Source organism: Syzygium oleosum, unplaced genomic scaffold (genome assembly GCF_021117445.2).
Source record: "Syzygium oleosum isolate NSW1041296 unplaced genomic scaffold, Sole_v2.1 Sole_v2.23, whole genome shotgun sequence".
Classification (NCBI taxonomy): domain Eukaryota; kingdom Viridiplantae; phylum Streptophyta; class Magnoliopsida; order Myrtales; family Myrtaceae; genus Syzygium; species Syzygium oleosum.
Window position 1 is genome coordinate 1,997,377 of NW_026607507.1, and position 26,236 is coordinate 2,023,612.

Here is a 26,236-nt window from a genome sequence, read left to right on the forward strand (position 1 = left end):
AAAGTACATGAGGACGGTATCGACCCGAAGGTCATGACCCGAAGGTCCTTAGGTGATCACACAATTCATTGTTATCTGAACCCAGCGTATGACGCTTCGGGGTATTTTAGGTGATCACACACTCATGGCAGGCACGCATTCTCGCACAATTCCACCACATGCCTCACTCTAGGCATACATAATGCGTGTCCATGTTATGCGATGCAATGCACCATGAGCACCAATGAAATTCAATCACTCAATATCACAACACGTGCTCAATTGGCCCAATTAATACCGTGTGGCCCAACGTGCGATTCACAATTCAATAATTAATTGCAAACCAATCATTGGCCAATCGCACCCCACATAATTCAGCCACACGACATGCGACATGGTAGTACGAAATCAATCACAATTAAGCACAAATTATGTACAACCAGTCAACCCGGACATACTCGGTAATTTTCCAATGGGCTCCTAAATTGGTCATTTAATCCAATTAATCTCCCCAAATAATTCTCATTAATCCATTAAATTTTCTCAATAATAATTTCTATCAAGTAGTCTTCATCCCAGTCTGAAATATACACTGATACTACCTAAGCCAGTCCAAAAATGCACCGATAATACCTAAACCAGTCCAGAAAAACGCACTATCAGTCCTAATCCGGGTTTAGGAATTTTACTCACTTAATCCAAGGTCACGAAGACGGGGAACGGCGGCCGATCACTGGTGACCAGTGAAACTGGCGGCGGAATTCCCGGCGATGGCGTACGGACGGCGGTGAACAGTACCGACCGTACGGACACTGTACGGGGGGGACAGGTACGGTCTACGTCGTACAGCGTGGCTGGATGGCTGGGTGGCGACGGAACGGCGATCCGAGCGCCGGCGAAGGTCCGGCGGCCCTATTTGCCGGACGGGAAAGAGAGAAAAAGAGGAAGAAAGAGAGAGAAATAGAGAGAGAAAGGGGCCGGACAAGGGTGAGGCTGAGGCTGGGGGCTGAGGTGGTCGGCGGTGAGGCACGGTGGCCGGCGGCGGTGCTCCGGTGGCCGGCGGTGAGCTCCGGCCAAGCTTGGCCGAGAGAGAAAATGAGAGAAAGAGAGAGAGAAAGCTGCTGGTGGGTGGTTCTGCCGAATGGGGGGGATAGAGGAGAGAGAAAGCAGTCCAAGCTGGTCAAATACAGCAGCCTAGGGGCGCCACGTGTCGCCGATCCGCGCGATTTGACCAAAACGCCCCTAATCTAACGGTTCTAAATAATCCTAATCTAATAATGGATGGGCAAAAAGGTCAATATCCCCAATAATGCAGCTGATAATCATCAATAATTATCCCAAATAATTTTCCAAAAATTCGGACCCGAAAATAGCCCAGGGGCAAAACCGTCATTTTTCCGGTCCCGGGGCGAAGTTCCATTTTTCGCCCGTACCAACCCTCCATGTGCGTGGCCAACATAATATGGCGTCGGAATCGCGAAAACAGCCCTTTAAGCCCTCGAAAATCGACTGCAAAGTTTCGGGAATAAAATAATATTATTTTTCCAATTTTTGTCGAAATTCCAATTTTTGGCCATAACGACTCCTGGTATGCGTGGCCACCCAAAAATGGCATCGGCCTCGAAAAATGACCTCATTTGGCCTCGAAAAGCAACGCTGGCGTCCCGAGGGACAAAATCGTAATTTTTCACCCCCGGACCGAAATTCCAATTTTCAACTGTACTAACTCAAAATATGCGTGGCCAGCATAATATGACGTCAGATTCCCAAAAATAATCTCTTAAGCCATCGAAAATCGACATCGAAATCCGGGCCCAATTTCGTGATCAAAACTCGCTCGATTTCCAATTTCAGGGTCTCTAACTAACGGGCGGCTGTCTAGAGGTTACGCGTATCGACCTAGGGTTATCCGAGTCATGACGGTCCTGATCAATGAGAGAATGAGAAATTATCACTAGTCCTAGAGGTCACTATCGTCCGGTTTAAGTTCAGGACTGGTTGGCCACGTGCACTCTCGGTCATGCGGAATCTCCTGCGAATCCGATTGTACATCGTTGGCCTTGGCCAAACCAAATCCGTTACCTTTCCTAAGATCGACCCACATTGGTTCATAATATTCTCTCATCATTTCTCGTGATCGGTGTCCGCTTCGTGATCGGATCCTTGGTCCACGTACCGCTTTCTAATTAGCCATACTCTATTGGTTAGTATCCCGAGAGTGATCAGCTCTGGGCGAGACTTACTAAAATGAAATGCGAAATATCGTCAATTTTATTGATCTCGGAATTACATTGAAATTCGGGCTGTTACAGGCGAGGGCCACCCTTACCCGATCTAGCGAGGGCAACCCTCGCCTGAGTCGGGCGAGGGCAGCCCTCACCCACCCAGGCGAGGCTGCCCTCGCCTGACGCCAGCGAGGGCAGCCCTTGCCTGACGCCAGCGAGGGCAGCCCTCGCCTGACGCCAGCAAGGGCTGCCTTCGCTTGAGACGGGTGAGGGACTCAAGCGAGGGCGACTCTCGCCCGACGCTGGCGAGGGTTGCCGTCGCCAAATCCGGCGAGGGCAGCCCTCGCCCCACTCCAACGCCGGCGAGGGCTGCCTAAAACAAAAGGTCGGGGTAAATTTATCACAAATGGCATAGTTTGAGGTTTTTGGTAGTATTTTCCCTTTTTTAGTTTAAGGTTTCCTATTTTTGTGTATCTTAGTTTAAGGTTTTTGGTTTAAGTCCCTCTATAAATAAGAGAACTCTCATTTGTATAAGAAAAGATTTGTGGGTTAATAATACATGAAATTTTCTCTCAGGTGAGTGATTCTTTCGGGTCTTTATCCAATTCGTTAGTGGTGAACCTATAAGTTCTAAAAAAAAAAAAAAGGAAACCTGTAAGTTCTTTATCTTGGTTATCAGTTTTTCTATCCCAAAGTTCTTTTTCCACGGACACATCAAACGCTCTTCCAATCTAGCCACTCCTTGGGCACCCACCTTCTGGCACTTAATGCTCGGGGCTGCCGTCCTTGGTGGTGGTGGTGGTGACCCGAGGCCCCGTTCTGTGAGGTCGCAGAATTCTTGAAGAGGGGATCATACTGGCAAATGAGAAATTTTGGGGCTTATAACGCGTTGGGCTTCCTTCCTTGGCAAACTAATTTTTTGGGATGAGTTCTTCCACCAATTTTAACGCATCAACCAGCTGGTCGCGTCTTTCCTTTGCTATTAATGACTTGTTTAAGGCAGAACTGTATCAGAAGGCCTGCATATTTAATTGGAATTGGTTTGGACTCTGTTTGAATGATGACTTCGTGACATAAGACAACAGGGGACTTCCCATTCACAAGCTGATAAAAATTTCCCAGTGAATTAAATTATTTCAAAGTCTGTGAGGTTAAGTCCAAAGCACGTCAACTCTACGTCACATGGAAATGTATCAAATAATTGTGCAGATCAACGCGATCGATGTGATCGAGATTAAGTATGCAATGACTGATTAGAAAGAGCAAGAAGCGAGAGAGAGAGAGAGAGAGAGAGAGAGAGAGAGAGATGATGATGATGGTGAAGGCTATATGGGAGACTGCAAAGGAAATTACGTTGCAGAGGATCATCATGTCATACCAGCTCCGTTCTGCAGCTCTTCTCATTCCAAATCGGTTGGATGGTCTGTGTGTGATCGTCACGGGCTCCACCAATGGCATTGGTTATCACACAGCCAGGTCTCTCTCTCTCTCTCTCTCTCTCTAACTCAGAGTTCACCCTATTGTGGTGTGATTTCAAAATGAAGGGCCACTATGATTCTGAAGCAAACCAATGATATTTGAATCAGAGGACGAAAAGGGGATCAACTGCAGTAAGAAACAGTAGCTTGTATGTTTCTTTAGAATGGAATCTCAACTTGAATGGACGAGGTAATGGAAAGGACTGTTGAGGAGGATATCTAATTGCCCGAAAAGGTTTGACTGATGTTTTCTGCAGAGAACTTGCTTTCGCCGGTGCATGTGTGATAATGGCTTGCCGGAGAGTTGATGCGGCAAAGAAGATTGCTGAAAGGTGGAAAGAAGACGCAAATAATAGCAAGACCCTGCATGTCGAGGTAAAATAGCAAAACTGTGAATCTTGACAGCTATGCAAGCAAGCATCCATGATCTGCATTTAACCACCTCATCACCAATGCCAATTTTCATCGCCCAAGTTTAGCACGGGCTTCATCATGGGTCCTGATAAATGAGTTAGATCAAACTGAGCAAAGCTTTCAGTTAATGAAGTTCTCTATACTGGCAAAAGACCTCAAAGTCAAATTTTAAAAGGGAGCATTTTGTCATGGACCTTCACTGAGGGTAGTTGTCTTCTTGACTGACCCTGGATGGTTTAAAGGACATTTGGACTGGACTTAGGATACTCTTCCAGACGTTTGAATCGTTGATTGTCTCTGACTCTAGCCATAATATGAGAAATGATCCAAATGCAGGTGATGGAACTGGACTTATTGTCCCTTAGCTCAGTCAGGCAATTCGCAGCTCAGTGGGATCAAAGTGGAAAGCCCCTTCATATTCTCATCAACAATGCCGGGATTCTTCTCCTGGGAGGTATAATTTCCTGCTGCTGTGTCGCATCATGTTCTCTTATACTTTTGCTCATCTACGTATGCGCTCAGTCAGTTCCTTCTATCATTGCATAGACTTAGAGCCAGATAAAAGACTCACGGAATGCATATTCTTCTTCCACTTTTTACTTTCGATGGCAGAGCCGACGCAATTTTCGGAGGATGGACTTGAGAAGCATATTCAAGTTAACCACATTGCGGCCTCGCTGCTCACCCTTCTTCTGCTCCCTTCAATGCTCAAAGCCAACTCTGCTCGCATTGTTAACGTCAATTCCGTGGTAACAGTTGTCTCTGAGATAAGAAGATCGTTTTGGAACTTCAAAAGAATTACCTATGAAAAAAATCCAGATGGTTTGCTGAACTTATACTAAGCTTAGAGAAAACCTAGGGACATCACTGGGGAGTTGTGGAACCCGAGTCCTGGAAAGTGGGCGCCAAGGAAGAACGTAAGTTCAGCAGCATAACGTCCTATGGATCAAGCAAACTAGCCCAGGTATGTACGTAAACTTGAATTTGGTCAAAAACAGAACAACACAGTCCACTGCGAGGCAAAATTTTCCCCGCAACATATTTTTCGACGTGCAGCTCATGTTTCTAAAGGCTCTAAGCACGAAGCTCGTAAGTATGGCAAAGACGTCGGTACTATGCGTAGCAGTGCACCCTGGAATCGTCGAATCAAACTTGGTAATCTGTCGACCCGGTTTATTAATCTTAGCTTTTTGTTCCACATGAAATTGTGTAATGACCAGGGTTGGCTTTTCGATGCTTTTTTGCAGCTGTCAGATGGCAGGATGAGAGGATTTTGGATGTTGGATCCTTCTGAAGGTAAATAAAACTTGTTTCCTATACTTACGATTATGGCATTGTGCGCTTTAGGTCTCCTTTTTCTTCTTTTGCACGTGATTGAGTTCTCTTTCATAAAAATTAGCTTTTCCGAGAATAGAAAATGTTGATCTAGCAGATTAGGGCTACTGAGATAAATCTAAGAGTCGGTTACTGATAGCTGAAAAATCAAAGAGGACATGAACCAGAGATTCAGTAGAAATAGCCGACCAAACACATGAAAATAGAGGAACAATTGTCAACACGAACGGATTGTCCGCCATCTGATCCTCTGCCTTCCTTTCAATGTTTGTTGGACGAAAGATAATTCGGTTTTCTGGTAGAACAGAACAAAGTTACTCCGTTCATTTCTATTCATTATGGAATCGAGTCGTAGACTGGTTAACCAGAAAAAGGATAGGGGGAACAAAAAGTTATCGACAGACACGGGCAGTTTTCTGCGGTATACTACAAGAAGAATAAAACATCTAATAGAACAGTGTAATCCTCGAGAAAGATGCGCATTTTTTTAGGTAATTTTCATTTGGCCACTGCTCAATAGCAACATAATATCTTGCTACATATTCTTGTTGGGTAGGGGCCAGAAACGTCCTATTTTGCTCTGTCGGAGCTGATGTACCGCGCAACACCACCGAGAACTTTGCATACTGTAGCCAGTGTAAGCCAGGAAGGATGTCGGGCCTTGCAGATGATCCGAAGGAATGCTTGAGAGTTTGGGATGAAACACTGCGCATTTTGGGTCTCAGTCCCAACGACTATCTGTCTGAAATTATTGCAAGCAGAAGCTTCTCTTGACCACTCTCTGTATAATGATCTTTCTTCCCTTCCCTTATGTTGTGCGGAGACATGTTGGTTCAAGCTTTAGGTGTGAAAGTAAGACGTTCAATATGGTGGGGGAATGAAAACTTGTACAGAGAATTGCAGCACAAGTATGATGTGTTGGGCGACTATTGACCTTGGAGACGTGGTGCTTAAAACTTCTCTTAATCACTCTCCGATGATTTTTTCCTCTTCTTGCATTGTCTGCTGCCCCATGTAACTTCGGTCACATAATTTACCCATCACCACTAAACAGAGAGTATTGTAGGCTATTCTAGAAAGCTTAGAAATGGACCATTTTTCAACACTCATCCGTGATTAATTTTCGCGATACTCCGGGCATGCTTCGTAGCATCTCAAACTCGACTTGCAGTAGCGCTTTGGTAAATATGCCCGCGACTTAGTCCTCGATCTTGCAAGTGAGTTAATATGCGAGTGTGTGTGGGCTTTTTATGGCAAAGGAACAACAAAGACACAAAGGAATTCTTATTAGATTGCTAGTGCGTTACAAACGCTTAGGGTGTGTTTTGGCAAAAGTATTTTTTCGGAAAGTGTTTTCCGGACTTTCATCCGTTTGATTCTCCGAAAATGATTTGGTCAACGGAAAATACTTTCCGATCAACACAAATATCATGTTTAATTTTAGAAAAGTGAATTCCCTAATCTAAGAAGGTGAAAACACTTTCCGGAATTGCATTTGTTAATATTTTTTCTTTTCCTTTCTTTTCTTTCTTTTTCTTTTCTTTCTAAGAAAGAAAACATTCATATATTTTCTTTTCTTAATAAAAATAATTTAAAAATGACAAATAATTTGAAATAATTTAAAAAAATACAAATTTTTTTGATAATTTTCATTATCAGATTTTCCTTACTAAATAACTGAAAATACTTTCCAAGTCTTTTTTAGGTTTTAGTCAAATACCAAAAAATGAACTCATTTTCTTGGAAAATGATTTCCTGGAAAGTATTTTCCAAAAATGGTCCATTTTCTGCAAAACAAGCACACCCTAAGAGTGGATGAGCTTTCTTGGGGTTGGTATGTACTTCGAAGAATTGAACATTTGAGCATATTTATAGCCCAATTAACTTCACCGACTTAAGCCACCAAATATCTCTGCCATTTGCAAAGATAATGGCTGGTGATTTTTCATCATGTTTTTACCATGAAGTGGGGGAGACATGTAGACTTCTATGGTACCGTAGGGACACCATGCCCTCGTCGTATGCCAACGTGAAGTGTTGTCAGCAACTAGATGATAAATCCTTTGTGATTTACGGCATTCTACGTTTTTGGGGGAAGAAACTTAACATCTCCTTAATGAAACGAGTCTAAAATAACAGTGATTGCAATTTATGAGACTTTGTATTGGAAAAATATGAACTTATTCACTACAGCCTGTGACAGAGGGCACAGTGGCCAGAGGCATAACAGAAAAACCGACATCTACGAACTGGGTAGATGGCCGAGACTTGTCAAGAGGAAAAAACAGTCAGCTTATCAGGGTGTCTAGTATTCATCTTGGGTATTCATCTTGAGTTTCATGCCTGTTCTACGATGTCGGATCAAATCTTCTTAGGAAATCGCATGTCCTGGTCTGGAAAAGGACATGGTGCTGAGATAGGAGAGGGAATTCAACGGAACACACGTTAAGAATCGGAGTTGTTGGAGATCCTGTCGTCACGGTAAGAAGGAAAGCAACTCCTGCGAATTCGTCAACATTGGCTTGGGCTCACGGAAAAGTCAGACTTTGGACGGCCAAGAAACTCTGACGCAGAAAATCCCAACCACAGTGGTTGAGGAAATTAGTGAATTACTGGACAAACCCATGAATTTTATTTTATTTTTAATTTTTGGTCGAAGATTACCCCGTGACTTAGCGATTCCCCCTTATCACCAATGATGGAGGGAATGGAACTACTGAGCCCCAACGTTACGTTGGACTTTGGACAATAATGACGTCATCGGTCACTTTTACAGTTTACTACACTAAACCGAAAAATAAAATAAAATTTGTCTCTTTTCTTTTGGCTGGGAATCTGAAAAGGCAGTCCAAGCTTTTAAAAAGCCAGAAAACTTTTGCAGTGGCTGGCGCGTCATCTGAAAGGTACAGTGACCACACCATCTCCAGGTGGGATCAATTGTTATATATTATTGAAAAAAAAAATACATTTCAAGGGGGTGCGTGGATTGTTTTAAGTATATATAAGGGATAAGTGCATTTAAAATCTTAAAATTTATCATAATAGTGTGATTTAGTCCTAAAACTTATCATAAAAATGTAACTTAGTCCTAAAACTTTCAAAAACTAAAACTTTCAAAAATGTTTAAAAAGGCTCTAAAACTTGTCAAATTTGTATAATCAAGTCATTTTCTTGATTGCACTTTTTAAGAAAAAATTTTGGACTAGATTACATTTTTGTTATAAGTTTCAGGATTTAATTGCACTTTTTGAAACTTTTAAGACTCAATTATACTTTGATGATAAGTTTTAGGATTTATAATGCACTTATCCTTATAAATAAAGACCTATGTAATTAATAAACTTTCATCGAATATTTAATCCTGTTTTTGTATTTTTTTATTCTCTCACAAAATCAAGCCCTAACTATGGTCTTCTTTTTTTTTTTTATCGGTAGTGGTCCTTAAGATTTCAATACACATAAGAATATGTTGACTTACATTGTCGTGTATGTACAGGCTAGATCCAAAATAGCGAAACGAAACAGAAAATACAAAAAAAAAATTTCAAAAGAAACATAGGTAAGAGAGACTTGTGACACATTTACCCCAAATTTTCTTATGTGATACAAAAAACCCTAAACTTGTACTCGTGTGATACATTTACCCCCATAATACTTTGGCCCAAGGGCATTTTGATTTTTTTCCCTTCTTCTCTCTTCCCTGCGCCGGCCATGGCGGAGGGAAGCCGACGAGGGCAACCCTCGCCGGCATTGGAGTTGGGTGAGGGCTGCCCTCACCGGTGTCGGGCGAGAGTCGCCCTCGCCTGGGCGGGCGAGGGTAACCTTCGCTTGAGTCCCTCGCCGGCGTCGGGCGAGAGCCACCCTTGCCCGATCTAGCGAGGGCGACCCTCGCCTGAGTCGGGCGAGGGCAGCCCTCCCCCACCCAGGCGAGGGCAGCCCTCGGCTGATGCCAGCGAGGGTTGCCTTCGCTTGAGACGGGTGAGGGACTCAAGCGAGGGCGACTCTTGCCCGACGCTGGCGAGGGTCGCCCTTGCCAGATCCGGCGAGGGCAGCCCTCGCCCCACTCCAACGCCGGCGAGGTCTGCCTAAAAAAAATGTTCAGGGTAAATTTATCACAAATCGCATAGTTTGAGGTTTTTGGTAGTATTTTCCCTTTTTTAGTTTAAGGTTTCCTATTTTTGTGTATCTTAGTTTAAGGTTTTTGGTTTAAGTCCCTCTATAAATAAGAGAACTCTCATTTGTATAAGAAAAGATTTGTGGGTTAATAATACATGAAATTTTCTCTCAAATGAGTGATTCTTTCGGGTCTTTATCCAATTCGTTAGTGGTGAACCTATAAGTTCTAAAAAATAGAGAGGAGGAAACCTGTAAGTTCTTTATCTTGGTTATCAGTTTTTCTATCCCAAAGTTCTTTTTCCACGGACACATCAAACGCTCTTCCAATCTAACCACTCCTTGGGCACCCACCTTCTGGCACTTAATGCTCGGGGCTGCCCTCCTTGGTGGTGGTGGTGGTGGTGACCCGAGGCCCCGTTCTGTGAGGTCGCAGAATTCTTGAAGAGGGGATCATACTGGCAAATGAGAAATTTTGGGGCTTATAACGGGTTGGGCTTCCTCCCTTGGCAAACTAATTTTTTGGAATGAGTTCTTCCACCAATTTTAACGCATCAACCAGCTGGTAGCGTCTTTCCTTTGCTATTAATGACTTTTTTAAGGCAGAACTGTATCAGAAGGCCTGCATATTTAATTGGAATTGGTTTGGACTCTGTTTGAATGATGACTTCGTGAAATAAGACAACAGGGGACTTCCCCTTCACAAGCTGATAAAAATTTCCTGGTGAATTAAATTATTTCAAAGTCTGTGAGGTTACGTCCAAAGCAGGTCAACTCTACGTCACATGGAAAGGTATCAACTAATTGTGCAGATCCACGCGATCGATGTGATCGAGATTAAGTATGCAATGACTGATTAGAAAGAGCAAGAAGCGAGAGAGAGAGAGAGAGAGAGAGAGAGAGAGAGAGAGAGAGAGAGAGAGAGAGAGAGAGAGAGAGAGAGAGAGAGAGAGAGAACGATGATGATGGTGAAGGCTATATGGGAGACTGCAAAGGAAATTACGTTGCAGAGGATCATCATGTCATACCAGCTCCGTTCTGCAGCTCTTCTCCTTCCAAATCAGTTGGATGGTCTGTGTGTGATCGTCACGGGCTCCACCAATGGCATTGGTTATCACACAGCCAGGTCTCTCTCTCTCTCTCTCTTTCTCTCTAACTCAGAGTTCTCCCTATTGTCGTGTGATTTCAAAATGAAGGGGCGCTATGATTCTGAAGCAAACCAATGATATTTGAATCAGAGGACGAAAAGGGGAACAACTGCAGTAAGAAACAGTAGCTTGTATGTTTCTTTAGAATGGAATCTCAACTTGAATGAACGAGGTAATGGAATATCTAATTGCCCGAAAAGGTTTGACTGATGTTTTCTGCAGAGAACTTGCTTTCGCCGGTGCATGTGTGATAATGGCTTGCCGGAGAGTTGATGCGGCAAAGAAGATTGCTGAAAGGTGGAAAGAAGACGCAAATAATAGCAAGACCCTGCATGTCGAGGTAAAATAGCAAAACTGTGAATCTTGACAACTGTGCAAGCAAGCGTCCATGATCTGCATTTAACCACCTCATCACCAATGCCGATTTTCATCGCCCAAGTTTAGCACAGGCTTCATCATGGGTCCTGATAAATGAGTTAGATCAAACTGAGCAAAGCTTTCAGTTAATGAAGTTCTCTATACTGGCAAAAGACCTTAAAAGTAAAATTTTGAAAGGGAGCATTTTGTCATGGACCTTCACTGAGGGTAGTTGTCTTCTTGATGACCCTGGATGGTTTAAAGGACATTTGGATTGGACTTAGGATACTCTTCCAGACGTTTGAATCGTTGATTGTCTCTGACTCTAGCCATAATATGAGAAATGATCCAAATGCAGGTGATGGAACTGGACTTATTGTCCCTTAGCTCAGTTAGGCAATTCGCAGCTCAGTGGGATCAAAGTGGAAAGCCCCTTCATATTCTCATCAACAATGCCGGGATTCTTCTCCTGGGAGGTATAATTTCCTGCTGCTGTGTCGCATCATGTTCTCTTATACTTTTGCTCATCTACGTATGCGCTCAGTCAGTTCCTTCTATCAGTGCATAGACTTAGAGCCAGAAAAAAGACCCACGGAATGAATATTCTTCTTCCACTTTTTACTTTCTGTGGCAGAGCCGACGCAATTTTCGGAGGATGGACTTGAGAAGCATATTCAAGTTAACCACATTGCGGCCTCGCTGCTCGCCCTTCTTCTGCTCCCTTCAATGCTCAAAGCCAACTCTGCTCGCATTGTTAACGTCAATTCCGTGGTAACTGTTGTCTCTGAGATAAGAAGATCGTTTTGGAACTTCAAAAGAATTACCTATGAAAAAAATCCAGATGGTTTGCTGAACTTATACTAAGCTTAGAGAAAACCTAGGGACATCACTGGGGAGTTGTGGAACCCGAGTCCTGGAAAGTGGGCGCCAAGGAAGAACGTAAGTTCAGCAGCATGACGTCCTATGGATCAAGCAAACTAGCCCAGGTATGCACGTAAACTTGAATTTGGTCAAAAACAGAACAAAACAGTCCACTGTGAGGCAAAATTTTCCCCGCAACGTATTTTTCGACGTGCAGCTCATGTTTCTAAAGGCTCTAAGCACGAAGCTCGTAAGTATGGCAAAGACTTCGGTACTATGCGTAGCCGTGCACCCTGGAATCGTCGAATCAAACTTGGTAATCTGTCGACCCGGTTTATTAATCTTAGCTTTTTGTTCCACATGAAATTGTGGAATGACCAGGGTTGGCTTTTCGATGCTTTTTTGCAGCTGTCAGATGGCAGGATGAGAGGATTTTGGATGTTGGATCCTTCTGAAGGTAAATAAAACTTGTTTCCTATACTTACGATTATGGCATTATGCGCTTTAGGTCTCCTTTTTCTTCTTTTGCACGTGATTGAGTTCTCTTGCATAAAAATTACCTTTTCCGAGAATATAAAATGTAGATCTAGCAGATTAGGGCTACTGAGATAAATCTAAGAGTCGGTTACTGATAGCTGAAAAATCAAAGAGGACATGAACCAGAGATTCAGTAGAAATAGCCGACCAAACACATGAAAATAGAGGAACAATTGTCAACACGAACGGATTGTCCGCCATCTGATCCTCTGCCTTCCTTTCAATGTTTGTTGGACGAAAGATAATTCGGTTTTCTGGTAGAACAGAACAAAGTTACTCCGTTCATTTCTATTCATTATGGAATCGAGTCATAGACTGGTTAACCAGAAAAAGGATAGGGGGAACAAAAAGTTATCGACAGACACGGGCAGTTTTCTGCAGTATACTACAAGAAGAATAAAACATCTAATAGAACAGTGTAATCCTCGAGAAAGATGCGCATTTTTTTAGGTAATTTTCATTTGGCCACTGCTCAATAGCAACATAATATCTTGCTACATATTCTTGTTGGGTAGGGGCCAGAAACGTCCTATTTTGCTCTGTCGGAGCTGATGTACCGCGCAACACCACCGAGAACTTTGCATACTATAGCCAGTGTAAGCCAGGAAGGATGTCGGGCCTTGCAGATGATCCGAAGGAATGCTTGATAGTTTGGGATGAAACACTGCGCATTTTGGGTTTCAGTCCCAACGACTATCTGTCTGAAATTATTGCAAGCAGAAGCTTCTCTTGACCACTCTCTGTATAATGATCTTTCTTCCCTTCCCTTATGTTGTGCGGAGACATGTTGGCTCAAGCTTTAGGTGTGAAAATAAGACGTTCAATATGGTGGGGGAATGAAAACTTGTACAGAGAATTGCAGCACAAGTATGATGTGTTGGGCCACTATTGACCTTAGAGACGTGGTGCTTAAAACTTCTCTTAATCACTCTCCGGTGATTTTTTCCTCTTCTTGCATTGTCTGCTGCCCCATGTAACTTCGGTCACATAATTTACCCATCACCACTAAACAGAGAGTATTGTAGGCTATTCTAGAAAGCTTAGAAATGGACCATTTTTCAACACTCATCCGTGATTAATTTTCGCGATACTCCGGGCATGCTTCGTAGCATCTCAAACTCGACTTGCAGTAGCGCTTTGGTAAATATGCCCGCGACTTAGTCCTCGATCTTGCAAGTGAGTTAATATGCGAGTGTGTGTGGGCTTTTTATGGCAAAGGAACAACAAAGACACAAAGGAATTCTTATTAGATTGCTAGTGCGTTACAAACGCTTAGGGTGTGTTTTGGCAAAAGTATTTTTTCGGAAAGTGTTTTCCGGACTTTCATCCGTTTGATTCTCCGAAAATGATTTGGTCAACGGAAAATACTTTCCGATCAACACAAATATCATGTTTAATTTTAGAAAAGTGAATTCCCTAATCTAAGAAGGTGAAAACACTTTCCGGAATTGCATTTGTTAATATTTTTTCTTTTCCTTTCTTTTCTTTCTAAGAAAGAAAACATTCATATATTTTCTTTTCTTAATAAAAATAATTTAAAAATAACAAATAATTTGAAATAATTTCAAAAATACGAAATTTTTTGATAATTTTTATCATCAGATTTTTCTCACCAAACAACTAAAAATACTTTTCAAGTCTTTTTTAGGTTTTAGCCAAATACCAAAAAATGAACTCATTTTCCTGGAAAGTATTTTTCAGAAATGGTCCATTTTCCGCAAAACAAACGCACCCTAAGAGTGGATGAGCTTTCTTGGGGTTGGTATGTACTTCGAAGAATTGAACATTTGAGCATATTTATAGCCCAACTTCACCGACTTAAGCCACCAAATATCTCTGCCATTTGCAAAGATAATGGCTGGTGATTTTTCATCATGTTTTTACCATGAAGTGGGGGAGACATGTAGACTTCTATGGTACCGTAGGGACACCATGCCCTCGTCGTATTCCAACGTGAAGTGTTGTCAGCAACTAGATGATAAATCCTTTGTGATTTACGGCATTCTACGTTTTTGGGGGAAGAAACTTAACATCTCCTTAATGAAACGAGTCTAAAATAACAGTGATTGCAATTTATGATACTTTGTATTGGAAAAATATGAACTTATTCACTACAGCCTGTGACAGAGGGCACAGTGGCCAGAGGCATAACAGAAAAACCGACATCTACGAACTGGGTAGATGGCCGAGACTTGTCGAGGAAAAAACAGTCAGCTTATCAGGGTGTCTAGTATTCATCTTGGGTATTCATCTTGAGTTTCATGCCTGTTCTACGATGTCGGATCAAATCTTCTTAGGAAATCGCATGTCCTGGTCTGGAAAAGGACATGGTGCTGAGATAGGAGAGGGAATTCAACGGAACACACGTTAAGAATCGGAGTTGTTGGAGATCCTGTCGTCACGGTAAGAAGGAAAGCAACTCCTGCGAATTCGTCAACATTGGCTTGGGCTCACGGAAAAGTCAGACTTTGGACGGCCAAGAAACTCTGACGCAGAAAATCCCAACCACAGTGGTTGAGGAAATTAGTGAATTACTGGACAAACCCATGAATTTTATTTTTTTTTAATTTTTGGTCGAAGATTACCCCGTGACTTAGCAATTCCCCCTTATCTCCAATGATGGAGGGAATGGAACTACTGAGGCCCAACGTTACGTTGGACTTTGGACAATAATGACGTCATCGGTCACTTTTACAGTTTACTACACTAAACCGAAAAATAAAATAAAATTTGTCTCTTTTCTTTTGGCTGGGAATCTGAAAAGGCAGTCCAAGCTTTTATTGTGCTTTGATTTCTTTACCTCTATCTTGATTAGCTCATCCTCCCCAGCCTCTTTGGGATTTATTGTGCTTTGATGCCCCTGCTTTGGGCTTCTTGTCTAAAAACTCTTGACTATCAATGTTAGCAACTTTTTCGACCAAAAAAAAAATAAAAAGATAAGGGCACCAACATAGAAAGTAGAAGATGAGGAAATGAGAGCAATCGGAGCTGGAGAAAGTTAAAGGAGGGGTGAGATGTTGAGGAAGTTTAGGAATTAGAAACTGAAACTTGGTAGTAAGAACGGGTTCTCCCTCTCCTTTAATTACGGAAAAAAAAGATGTATACCTCGAAACAATTGTCAGCATCGAGTAGAAAAAATGTTCCTTGTAGTGTAGATAATGCGTAAGTTTTGAATTAGAAAGATGGAACTCCATATAATACTTGCGCAGTTATGAGCTCGAAGACGGGATTCAGGCGGCGGACGACAGAGTTACATTACAAGATTGGGCTAATCATATGGTTGTTAACCAAAACACCATGAATAGCCCAGTGACAATGGCAATTGACCCTAAATTTTACCTTAAGAAGCTAGGGATAGAGTGCCATATCAGAGGGGAAAAAACAGAAGACATACGAGAAAACAGATGTCCTGGAAAATGGCAAATACTAGGAATCAATTCTTAAAAATCTTCCTTGACAAGAGAAAGAACTAAATAATTCTTCTGATCAAGGACAAGCTGGCACTAACTATTCAGCACCTAAATTCCACCTCATTAGCCACGCATCGGACATTCGCCAAAAAAAAAATCCAAATCAATGGAATACATGTGAATTTCTAATTTCAACCAATAATAGAACTTTATTTCTTCCTAAAACCAACGACAATGACCTTAACGCTGGCAAAAGGACAATCTAGGCATACAGTCCACGAGCGCTTAGGTACGATGATTCCTCACCAAGATTCAATATCCAGAAGTGGATGAACATCCGGAAATGATATTAGATCCACATCTAGATCTGACGTCATGGATGTCCAAACATCATCCCAGCTGGTGTTGTTACTCGAAATGTCAATGTCGCTGTGGTTTTGCACATTACGGGAAGGATTTCGCAACATTCCCATCCTCTCCAGCTCCATAACTACTTCCTTCATTGAAGGTCGTCTCTTCCCCTGGAGGTCTAAGCATCTCTTTGCAAGGTAAGCAACTGCCAAGATCTCTTCTTCCTTACCTTGCTTCAAGACTTCAGAATCAAGAATATCAACTAAATGGTTCTCCTCCATGGAAAGTACAAAGTATGTTGCCAAACCTCTGTACTCTTCAGGCCTAACTATGGAGATTGGCATTTGACCGGTCAAGAGCTCCGCAAGGACGACACCAAAACTGTAAACATCACTTTTGTCGGTAAACTGACATGACTGGAAGTATTCTGGATCAAGGTACCCGAAGGTTCCTCGCACTTGCGTCGTCACATGGGTTTGGTCGATCGAAACAAATTTGGAAATCCCAAAGTCCACTATCTTTGCCCTGTACTTGTCGTCCAACATTATATTGGTTGACTTGATATCTCGATGGTAAATCGGTATTGATGCAGAAGAATGCAAGTAAGAAAGAGCCCCGGCAACTTCAGCAGCAATTCTCAAGCGCATCTCCCATGAAAGCACAAGCTCGTTTTTTGGGTCATGGAGATAGTGACTAAGCGTCTTGTTGGGGATAAATTCATAGACAAGAAGAGGTAGTTGCGTCTCCAGACAATAACCCAATAACTTGACCACATTTCGATGATTAACCTGCGACAGGATGACCAGTTCATTAATGAACTGCTCCACTTTCCCCACATCGGCGACCATTCCACAAGATCTCTTGATGGCAACAATTCTTCCATCCTCCAGCATTCCTTTGTAAACAGTTCCTTGACCACCTTGTCCAAGTATCCTCTCATTACTAAAATTGTTGGTAGCCTTCTCTAATTCCTTAGAGTTGAACAGTTTTCCATTTTTTACATGATTGCCGCCTTCACTGGAAGAAAGTTGCTGTTCCAGTAAGATACCACCATTTCGCTTGAAGAATCTTTCCTTTTGCTTTCGCCTCTTCCTCCTCTTCGTTACTCTGCATAACCTCCATAGAAGAAGAAGCAAAGCTATCGCAACGAGGCCCACGCCTATGCCTTATTTTGGAGCAAAAGAATCTTAGTCAGTCAAAATCTTCACTCGCCCCAAATGGTCAAAAGCTACAAGATTCATGATAACTGTTCCTTTTGATCCGTTTTTTTTAGTGCTCAACTATTTTATCATTTTGAGTAATGCACGAAATTACAAAACATTCCATCTCCATCTCAATTTAGTTAAAACTTGGAAAATTTTTTCCTATTATTTTACATTTCTAGGATAGCAGTTCTTTATATCCTAAGAAGTAAAGAATGAAAGAGCCTATGTTTTCCTAGATCTCCTGTTGTCCATTGCAGAGTGCCAGAATTTTGTTCTATTTACATGACAAAATGCAATGCACCTATCAAAGGACTATGCGAAAGGATTTTAAAAGTTTGTAGTATACGAAGGAATACCGATAGCGACAAATCTAACCATCCAGTCACGATCCACACATTCATAGGACCCTGGCCGATTCTCACACATCCAAGGGCAATTGTTCAGTGTTGGATCTTCGCATTCGTCGACATCTGCACAATGAAAATTCTGGTTGCTCATCAACATGCCCTAAAAGGACAACATCAGTTTTGCTTCAAAAGATTTACTCCGACAGAAGGCCACGCCTTTTTAAAGGTTAGTTAGCTTTTGTTTTTAATGTCTATGCTCTTGCTGATTAATAATAAACAGTGCAAATAAGCCATGCTTCTTGTTGTTTCAAGAATCAACTCTTGAAAATGTGTATTGGTTGGGGCAAAAGCCGACACGAAACACCAGTCAACAGGATTCACAGATTGTTGTTTGCACAACTTTTACACGGCAACCTTCATCGATTGTTTCCACCAGACCATTGAAAAAGACTAAGCAAATCGTTTAGAAATCATGAAATATCATCACATGAACATTGGAATTTGCATATCTTCTATTTTCACTCGGTTGAAAGACTAAATTCTTCCAATTCCAAGCAAACTCACCGGTCAGATTGCACGCGATCAGAGACATGTGGATTCAATGATGTATGATGTATCAATAATCAAAGTTGCTTTACCTTGACAATCTGCAAGGTACGCATTCCCGTCGTAACCAGACCTGCAATAACACCTGTATAATTTCGGGAACCGTTCACTCTCCGGTTCACCATAATACTCGCAGCCAGACGAATCTCTTCCACTCAATCCGATCACACTCACCATCTCTTTCGTAATCCCCCACTCCAACACTCCAGGCACGTACTCCATCTCTCTCAGCATCCTCAGGTCCTTCGATTCATTAAACTCTAACCATTGCTTATCCGCCAGGAACGCGAGCTTACATTCCTCTCCGACGGCAACAGTGTCGTGGTCGCTGATCCACTTGAACTTGACATCGAACTCCTGGAGCCCCGACGGGATTGAGGTCCTGCAGCAGCCGACGCCGGAGCAGTTGCTGAAGTTCCCGAGGCCACCTCCGTCGCAGTGGGAGGCGCATCCGACAACGGCAGAGGCGGTCTCCGCCATCACAGCAAGGTTGTTGCATCCAACAGCGGCGAAGAAGTTGCCGGGCTGGGAGAAGGAGTACGGGCTGGAGCGCAGACTCACGTTTGGAGGAGACGGCCTGGCGCCACCGCATTGGTGTCGGACGATTGGGAGGTAGACTTTGACCGTGCCGTCATGGAGGCCGTAGGAGGTCTCCGACGCGGCAGTGGAGTTGGCAGTGTAGTAGGCCGGGAGGGAAATGTTGAGGACCTGCAAGTCAAGCTTCCGGAGGACCGGTACAGTGGCGTTCCGGCCACAGTCGATCTCGAACCACTCGTCGAGGAAGCATCCGACTGGGCCGAGCCCGAAGGGGAAGGGTATGGTCACGTTCCCGCACTTGGGCTCGCATCCGGGCTTCGCGGATCGAAATGTCGGTGCGGCGAAGGTTGATATCGGCAAGAGAAACGAACAAACGATGATGGTTTGAATCAATTGATGATGCATGCTTTTTATGTTCCTATGGAGACGATGATCAGCGCCAGTGATTATTCGTCAGCCTGATCGAAGCGTGAAAACGGCAAGGCCTCTCATGCTAGCAAGTGCGGCGAGGTTTTATGTTGGATTCCTACTCGATGTATTCATTCGTGGTGATATCACGAGCAATTCCTCGAAAATCTCTTGAATCTCGATGCGTATACCCTATATTCGACCCGGTTTAGATTGATCGGTTTGATGTTGATGTGCAAAAGCCAACGTTAAATAACCCATCTTGTGGAAAATAAACTATACTTCTAGATGCCATGTCTACGTCTAGAAGGTCAAGCCAAAGAAAGTTCCACTTTGATTAAAGGGTATTTGTCAATGGTGATTTTGCTTTTTTTCTGTTTTATAAGTTAAGGGAAAGATTGACGTTTAGACATAGATTGACCGAGACCCGATTGGAGTACGAATGGTCAGCATCTTTCCACGACCGGTACTCAATAGATTAATGCTGAAGACTTGAAATTATTACTGTTAGCCATAGTCAAGCATGCACTTCCAAAAACCTATTTGAGAAAAGGTGCTGAGAAAGAAAGTACCTGGCACTTGCGTTCGTATGCGACAGGATAGACAAACAGAAAAATGGAGAAATAGATATATGCAAAGTAGAGGTTTCAACGAAGCTTTTGCCGTGCCGACACGTGGCGAATCCTTGAGCTGCCTGAGGGGCTTAGGTATGGTCCGTTCTTTCGACAAGTTTTGATATTTTATTTTCAACATCATGTGCCAATCTAAACGTGCCTTCTAGAGAAGCTGTGTTTTCTTTCGATCTACCTTTCTATTTTTGTGGCATTTTGCACTTAAAAAAATTCATATGAATTCATAGCTTTTTTTTTTAAAAAAAAACTTGTATTGAACACAATCTGCCTATGATGAGCTAACGAGATGACGATAGATTTGTTGTAATGCAAGGTGCGGACATTTTTCACCTTAACTATTGTTGAGATCTAATATGAAACAGTCCAAAAATTTTGAAAAGATTATGTCGAGTACAATCTGTCCATGATGAATCTAATACGGATCAAGATCGATATATCATAATGCAAGGTACAAATACAATACGTCTCTTGGACTTGTATATAGTTCATGACCCAATATAAAGTAAGATAAATCATGAATGAGCCCACATATTTATATTGCCTTTTTCTATGAACCCATTAAATATAACGGATATATAAATTGGCGAAAGAAAGAAATCAGTTGAAGTACTATGAAGTACTGTTGTTTAATCGGCGACGCGGCGGAAGCGGATCATAACTTTGTAATTAAGTCGGAAACTGTAGAAATGATAGAGAAATAAAACAAGGAACGATAAAAAAAGAAACGCGAAATTTACGTGATTCGGTCCGAATGTCGGAACCTACGTCCACGGGGAGAATCAGCAAATAATCTATTAATAAATTGGAGAATTACAAGGTTACAATTACCCACACAGTCGAGTGTTTCCCAGTCCTAGTATATGCCCAACAACCATAATGTTTAATAACTCAACTCGATGATCTCACTCTCCACACAAATCTCTCCGTCTCTAGAGAGCTCTCTCCTTCATTTCGTCTTTGGAGCTCTCTGGAGTAGTCCTACCGGTTCCGGTTCATAATTTAAAATTTTAAAAAAATTATTAAATAAAAAAATAATGAAATTATGAAATAATGAATTATTCAATATAAATTGTAATCAAAATGTAAATTGTAATCAAATTTGGGGACAAAAAGAGAGAATGAGGGGGCTTGAATTTAATAAATTATCATTAAGCGCCTTACAATTCGTTACAATGATCTATAAAAAAAAGGAGTACAATATATATGCCCTAAAATGACCCAAAAACCTAAGCCTATTCGAACCCCCGCATTCCGTGTGCAGGGGTCACATGTCGTCGGATTATACTTCGGTTTCCCTAAGCTCACGTGGGCGTGCCCGGTATGAGAAACAAGGGTTCCCAAAATATTTGCCAACTCCAACAGTTCTTTTATCCTCAGTCGTCGCTACCCGTTCCGGTAGTGGTACCGGTACCGGTGGTATCTCCGTCGTTAAAGAATTCGGATTCATTATTCCGATCTATCTCTTGTTGTCGGTATTGAGCCTTCGTCCAATCATCGACACAAGCTTGCATCTCCACTGATTCCGGAGCTAATCTTGAACGATATTCGTCCAAAATATTACCTCCCGCACTAAATGCTTGTTCGACGGCAACTGTGGAACAAGGGGTTGCAAAAATTTGTTTTGCAATAAGATAAAGGATTGGGTATTGGCTTGCGTGCTTCTTCCATCAATCCAAAATTAAAAAACCTGTACTACCTTCGGATTCGGAATCAGTAAACTCAAAGGAAACGGTTAGATAAATCTCTAATTCAGAAATATTTCCTATTGCTCCATTTTGTTTTTTGTGTCTATTTAATAAAAGTTGGTACCCTCTACTAATTTTACCTGTACTCTCATTTTGTGTCTCGGTAGATTGAGAAGATCCAATATCACCTAAATTATATTTAGTATAAAATTCATTATATAATTCTATTACTACGTTTTTAACCTCACGTACTATGGTTGTAACATTTATCGCATCATAATGTAAACATTGATAATACGTATGCAAACAATCACTTAAACCATCTAATTTGCAACGCGGATCAAAAACACAAGCAACTAAATAAATAATGGAAATTTCGCCATAATAATGTAGCCACTTCATTTTCATTGTTACTATAGTATGTTGTAATTCAATATCATTTTCATATTCGTCAAAAATTCCGACATTATTAATAAACTCTAATAAAAATAAACGCGTAGTAGGATAATAAACACCGGACAAATTATAAGTTGCATCATTAAAAACCTTTAAAAAATCTAAATTTTTTTTGCAAATACCCCACTCTTGTGGGTATAAATTAATCTGAGGTATATTATTAGAAATGATTGCACATAATAAATCTTTATATTCATAAGATTCATCAAGCAAGTGAAAAGTAGAATTCCAACGAGTTGGAACATCTCTTGGAAATCTTTTTGGCTTTCTGGCATTTTCTCTACAAAATTTACCCCATTCTCTCATTTTTTGGGGATGTTTCCATAAAAATTGAATCGCCGTTTTTATTGGTTCAAGAAAAATATCAAGAGTTTTCAAACCATCTTGTACACATAAATTTAAACATGACAAGCACATCTAACGTGAAAAAATTTCCTGCCAAAAGCGGGTTTACAAATATTTTCTAAATCGGCAATTGAAGCAGTATTTGCCACGGCATTATCAAAACCAATTGAAAAAATTTTGTTAAGCAAATAATATTCTTCTAAAATTTGCCTAATCATTCTATAAATATTATTTGCCGTATGCTTATCATCGAAAACTCTAAATGCAATAACTCTTTTTTGAATACTCCAATCGTCATCTATCCAATGACATGTTATGCCCATGTAAGAATGCATTTGCCAATGATCACTCCAAATATCACTACCTATATGCACGCGTCCATTAAATTGTATAAAAAAGTTTTGTAAATCCTTTTTTCCATTTCTGTAAAGATCTTTAATTATTCGTTTAAGTGAATTTCTAGGAACACGTTTTGCTTGTGGAGCACATACTTTTTGTACAAATTGATTAAAACCAAATCTTTCTCCAAAACTAAATGATAAATGCTCAACGGAAACAAATTTACCTAATTCTTCCTTATAAGTTTTTTCATTAAAATGAAATAAAGGGGAAGTGTTAGGATTAACGTACCCGAAAATTTATTGTTGCCTGATATCGATTCCCGTTTGGGTTGGATGTTTGCTCCTAAGATGTCGTTTGAATGATCCATATCCTTGTCTACCTGTATATTTATATATTTTCCCACAATGTTTACAAATTATATCATACCTTTTTTCACCAATATCAAACCTTTCTATTTTCGTGAAATGATCCCAAATGTCAGATGTAAGTTCCCGCTCCGCCTCCTTTGTTGTAGATATTTCGGCAGGAGGATGAAAACTTTCTTGCGTCGGGACGCGCTCCACATCGGGAAAAATGTTGATTTCATCATCTTGAAAATCTGCATAATCACAAGGATCAAAAGAATGATGGGATTACGTCATGATATTCTTACCTTTGCCAGTTGGCACTCGACTTCCACTTGCCATTTTTCGAGTGGAATGAAAGAATTGACCGGATTGATTGGGAGAATTAAGAGAGAATTGCGCGGATTGAGAAAATTGAGAGAATTTAAGAGAATTTGAGATAATTTAGAGTATCGAGAAAATTTGAGAGAAGAGAATTTGAGAGAATTGAGACTTGAGAGTATCGAGAGAACATGAGAGAATTTTAGAGAATTTATAAGAAAAAAAATGAGAAGAAAATTTAGGATAAAAAAAAAAGCTAGATAACCGTTGCAATACGGTTATCTTTATAATTTTTAATTTTTTTTTAATTTTTTTACTTTTGGGGCTTTTACAGGCTGCCCTGGCAACGAGCCGCAGCAGGGCCTGCAGACGTGCAGGCCCTGCTGCAGGTTTTTTTTTTTGAATTTTTTTTTTGGAACCGGGCAAGCAGTTCCGGGCCGGTTCCAAAATTTCTGGAACCGGAACCGGGCCCGTAGGCCACGGGCTTGTTCCAGTTTCGAACCGCGGGGCCCGATCAATGGGCCGGGGCCGGGTTTGACCGGGCCGGTTCCGGGCCGAAATCAGCCCGTGGCCATGACTACTATGGAGTCTGTCTTTCTCTCTTGTTCCGTCTCTTGCTTTTATAGAAGCGGGGAGCAATTTTAAGAGAGAAGAAAGTCAAGAATGCGCCCATAATCTTTGAAATAATCATAAGAAGGGGTGGGTTGCCGTCTTCATAGATCTTGTCCATTGACGTTCAGCTTCTTCAATTAATGCGCACATGGAAGCTTCATTGTTCTTTTCTTTTGTCGGTCTCGGCTGAATGAACTAACAGAGAAAAGTGACCAAAGGAAGTCGATGAACAAAGACAAAACAAGCCCACAACTTTTACTTTTTTTTTGCCTTCATCTTCAACGTCCATTATGGGGCATGCAGGCACATGTGCATGCATTTAAAGAAGTGGGAAATTGATGGACTTGAAAGACGTGCACATCTTTGACAAATATACGCATGTGCAGAGGACGTTCATGCTTTGCTTCTTGATTGTCAATTTTGCGCGAGACTTTGAGCAATAAATGATCTACGTGTGTATCAGATCTCGTATACGGACTCAAACTTGAGACATAATTTAACAATTCTCCACCTAGGCTCGACGTTTATAGTCAAGTTATAGTGCTCATTATTCATGCACATTCCGTGCATTAGCCGTGAATGGATCATGCACATCTTCTAGAAGGGTTATTGATTAAGGTTTAAAGAGGTTTTTCCATCTAAATGTCTAATTTGGACTTAAATTAGGATTATGATTTCCAAGACTTATCTTGAGGTTAAGATGAAGTTTCAATAAAAAAAATAAGTCCTTTGTAGCCTTTCTTATAAAAAAAAATATCATACCCCGTGTGTCTAGTCATGAAAAAAAAGTAAAAAAAAAAAATAAGTCCCTTGTAGCCTTTCTTATAAAAAAAAAAATATCATACCCCGTGTGTCTAGTCATGAAAAAAAAGTAAAAAGAGCGAGGCTCCTATAAACTATTGAAACTATAGACGTGATCGCCCTTTTAAGCTGCACTGTAATACCTCATTATCAAGAATATCAAACAAGCGGTTCTCCTCCATTGAAAGGATGAAATATGTGCAAGCCCCGTGCACATTCAATGCATTAGCCGTGCATGGACCTTGCACTTCTTCTAGAAGGGTTATTGATTAAGGTTAAGGTGAAGCTTCAATAAAAAAACAAGTCCTCTATAGCCTTTCTTGCACAAAAAAAAAATCCAACCCCGTACGTCTAGTCGTGAAAAAAAGTAAAAAGAGCGAGGCTCCTGTAAACTATTGAAACCATAGACGGTGATCACCCTTTCGAGCTACACTCTAATACCTCCTTATCAAGAACATCAAACAAGCGGTTCTCCTCCATTGAAAGATGAAATACGTGCAACTCCCGTGCACATTCCGTGCATGGACCGTGCACATCTTCTATAAGGGTTATTGATTAAGGTTTAAATAGGTTTTTCCATCTAAATGTCTAATTTGGACTTAGATTAGGATTATGATTTCCAAGACTTATCTTGAGGTTAAGGTGAAGCTTCAAGGAAAAAAAAATATCCTACCCTGTGCATCTAGTCATGAAAAAAGTAAAAAGAGCGAGGGTTTCATAGACAGTGATCACCCTTTTGAAGGACACTCTAATACCTCCTTATCAAGAACATCAAACAAGCGGCCCACAAGCAGCCCTTGGAAATTGTTTTCCTCCAATTAGTAGTTCGACAAGGACCTCCGAAGCTATACACAGGGTTCCTCCTACCATTGTGGTCAAGTGAGTTTGGTAATTGACTTGGAAGCTCCAAAATCTGCCACTTTGGCTCGATATTTTTTATCCAAAAGTTTTTTCGATAACTAATGAATATAAAGAGCATTTAGGACTCCATTGTTAAGCAATATGGGACAATACTTCAGCACCCTATCTCACATGCAACTCCCATGCAAGCCACGTGCAATTACGTGCAAGCTCCGCCACTTTGGCTCTATATTCTTTGTCCAAAAGTATATCCGACGACTTGATATCATGGTGATAAACAGGTATGGCTGCAGAAAAATGCAAATATGAAACAGCCCCAGCAACTTCATTGGCAATTCTTAACTGCGTCTCCCACGAGAAGGGTAATTTTCCTTATGGATCATGAAGATATTGGTAGATAGTTCCACTGGGGACAAATTCATATATCAGAAAAGGGACTTCACACTACAGAAAAAATCCTAATAGTTTCACCACATTTCTATGATTGATTTTCGAGAGAATAACAATCTCGTTGACGAACTATTCG

The 26,236-nt window shown here is 41.3% G+C and overlaps 3 protein-coding genes across 3 annotated transcripts; 2 read left to right on the top strand and 1 right to left on the bottom strand.

Annotated features, from left to right (window-relative positions):
- Positions 1 to 3,510: 3,510 nt before the first annotated feature.
- LOC130134788 (dehydrogenase/reductase SDR family member FEY-like) lies at positions 3,511 to 6,371 on the top strand. The gene is made up of 8 exons (XM_056302472.1): positions 3,511 to 3,680; positions 3,940 to 4,057; positions 4,433 to 4,550; positions 4,709 to 4,845; positions 4,956 to 5,060; positions 5,153 to 5,251; positions 5,344 to 5,392; positions 5,988 to 6,371. Exons 1-8 carry the CDS (start codon positions 3,511 to 3,513, stop codon positions 6,203 to 6,205), a joined length of 1,014 nt encoding a protein of 337 aa, XP_056158447.1. The 3' UTR covers positions 6,206 to 6,371.
- Positions 6,372 to 10,409: 4,038 nt separating this feature from the next.
- Positions 10,410 to 13,457, top strand: LOC115668544 (dehydrogenase/reductase SDR family member FEY-like). Its single transcript, XM_056302440.1, has 8 exons — positions 10,410 to 10,670; positions 10,915 to 11,032; positions 11,408 to 11,525; positions 11,684 to 11,820; positions 11,931 to 12,035; positions 12,128 to 12,226; positions 12,319 to 12,367; positions 12,963 to 13,457. Exons 1-8 carry the CDS (start codon positions 10,504 to 10,506, stop codon positions 13,178 to 13,180), a joined length of 1,011 nt encoding a protein of 336 aa, XP_056158415.1. The 5' UTR covers positions 10,410 to 10,503; the 3' UTR covers positions 13,181 to 13,457.
- A 2,335-nt stretch (positions 13,458 to 15,792) lies between these two features.
- LOC115682690 (wall-associated receptor kinase-like 1) lies at positions 15,793 to 19,518 on the bottom strand. Its single transcript, XM_030606987.2, has 3 exons — positions 18,399 to 19,518; positions 17,770 to 17,883; positions 15,793 to 17,373 (listed from the first exon to the last, which is right to left on the bottom strand). Exons 1-3 carry the CDS (start codon positions 19,306 to 19,308, stop codon positions 16,160 to 16,162), a joined length of 2,238 nt encoding a protein of 745 aa, XP_030462847.1. The 5' UTR covers positions 19,309 to 19,518; the 3' UTR covers positions 15,793 to 16,159.
- Between the last annotated feature and the right edge of the window lie 6,718 nt (positions 19,519 to 26,236).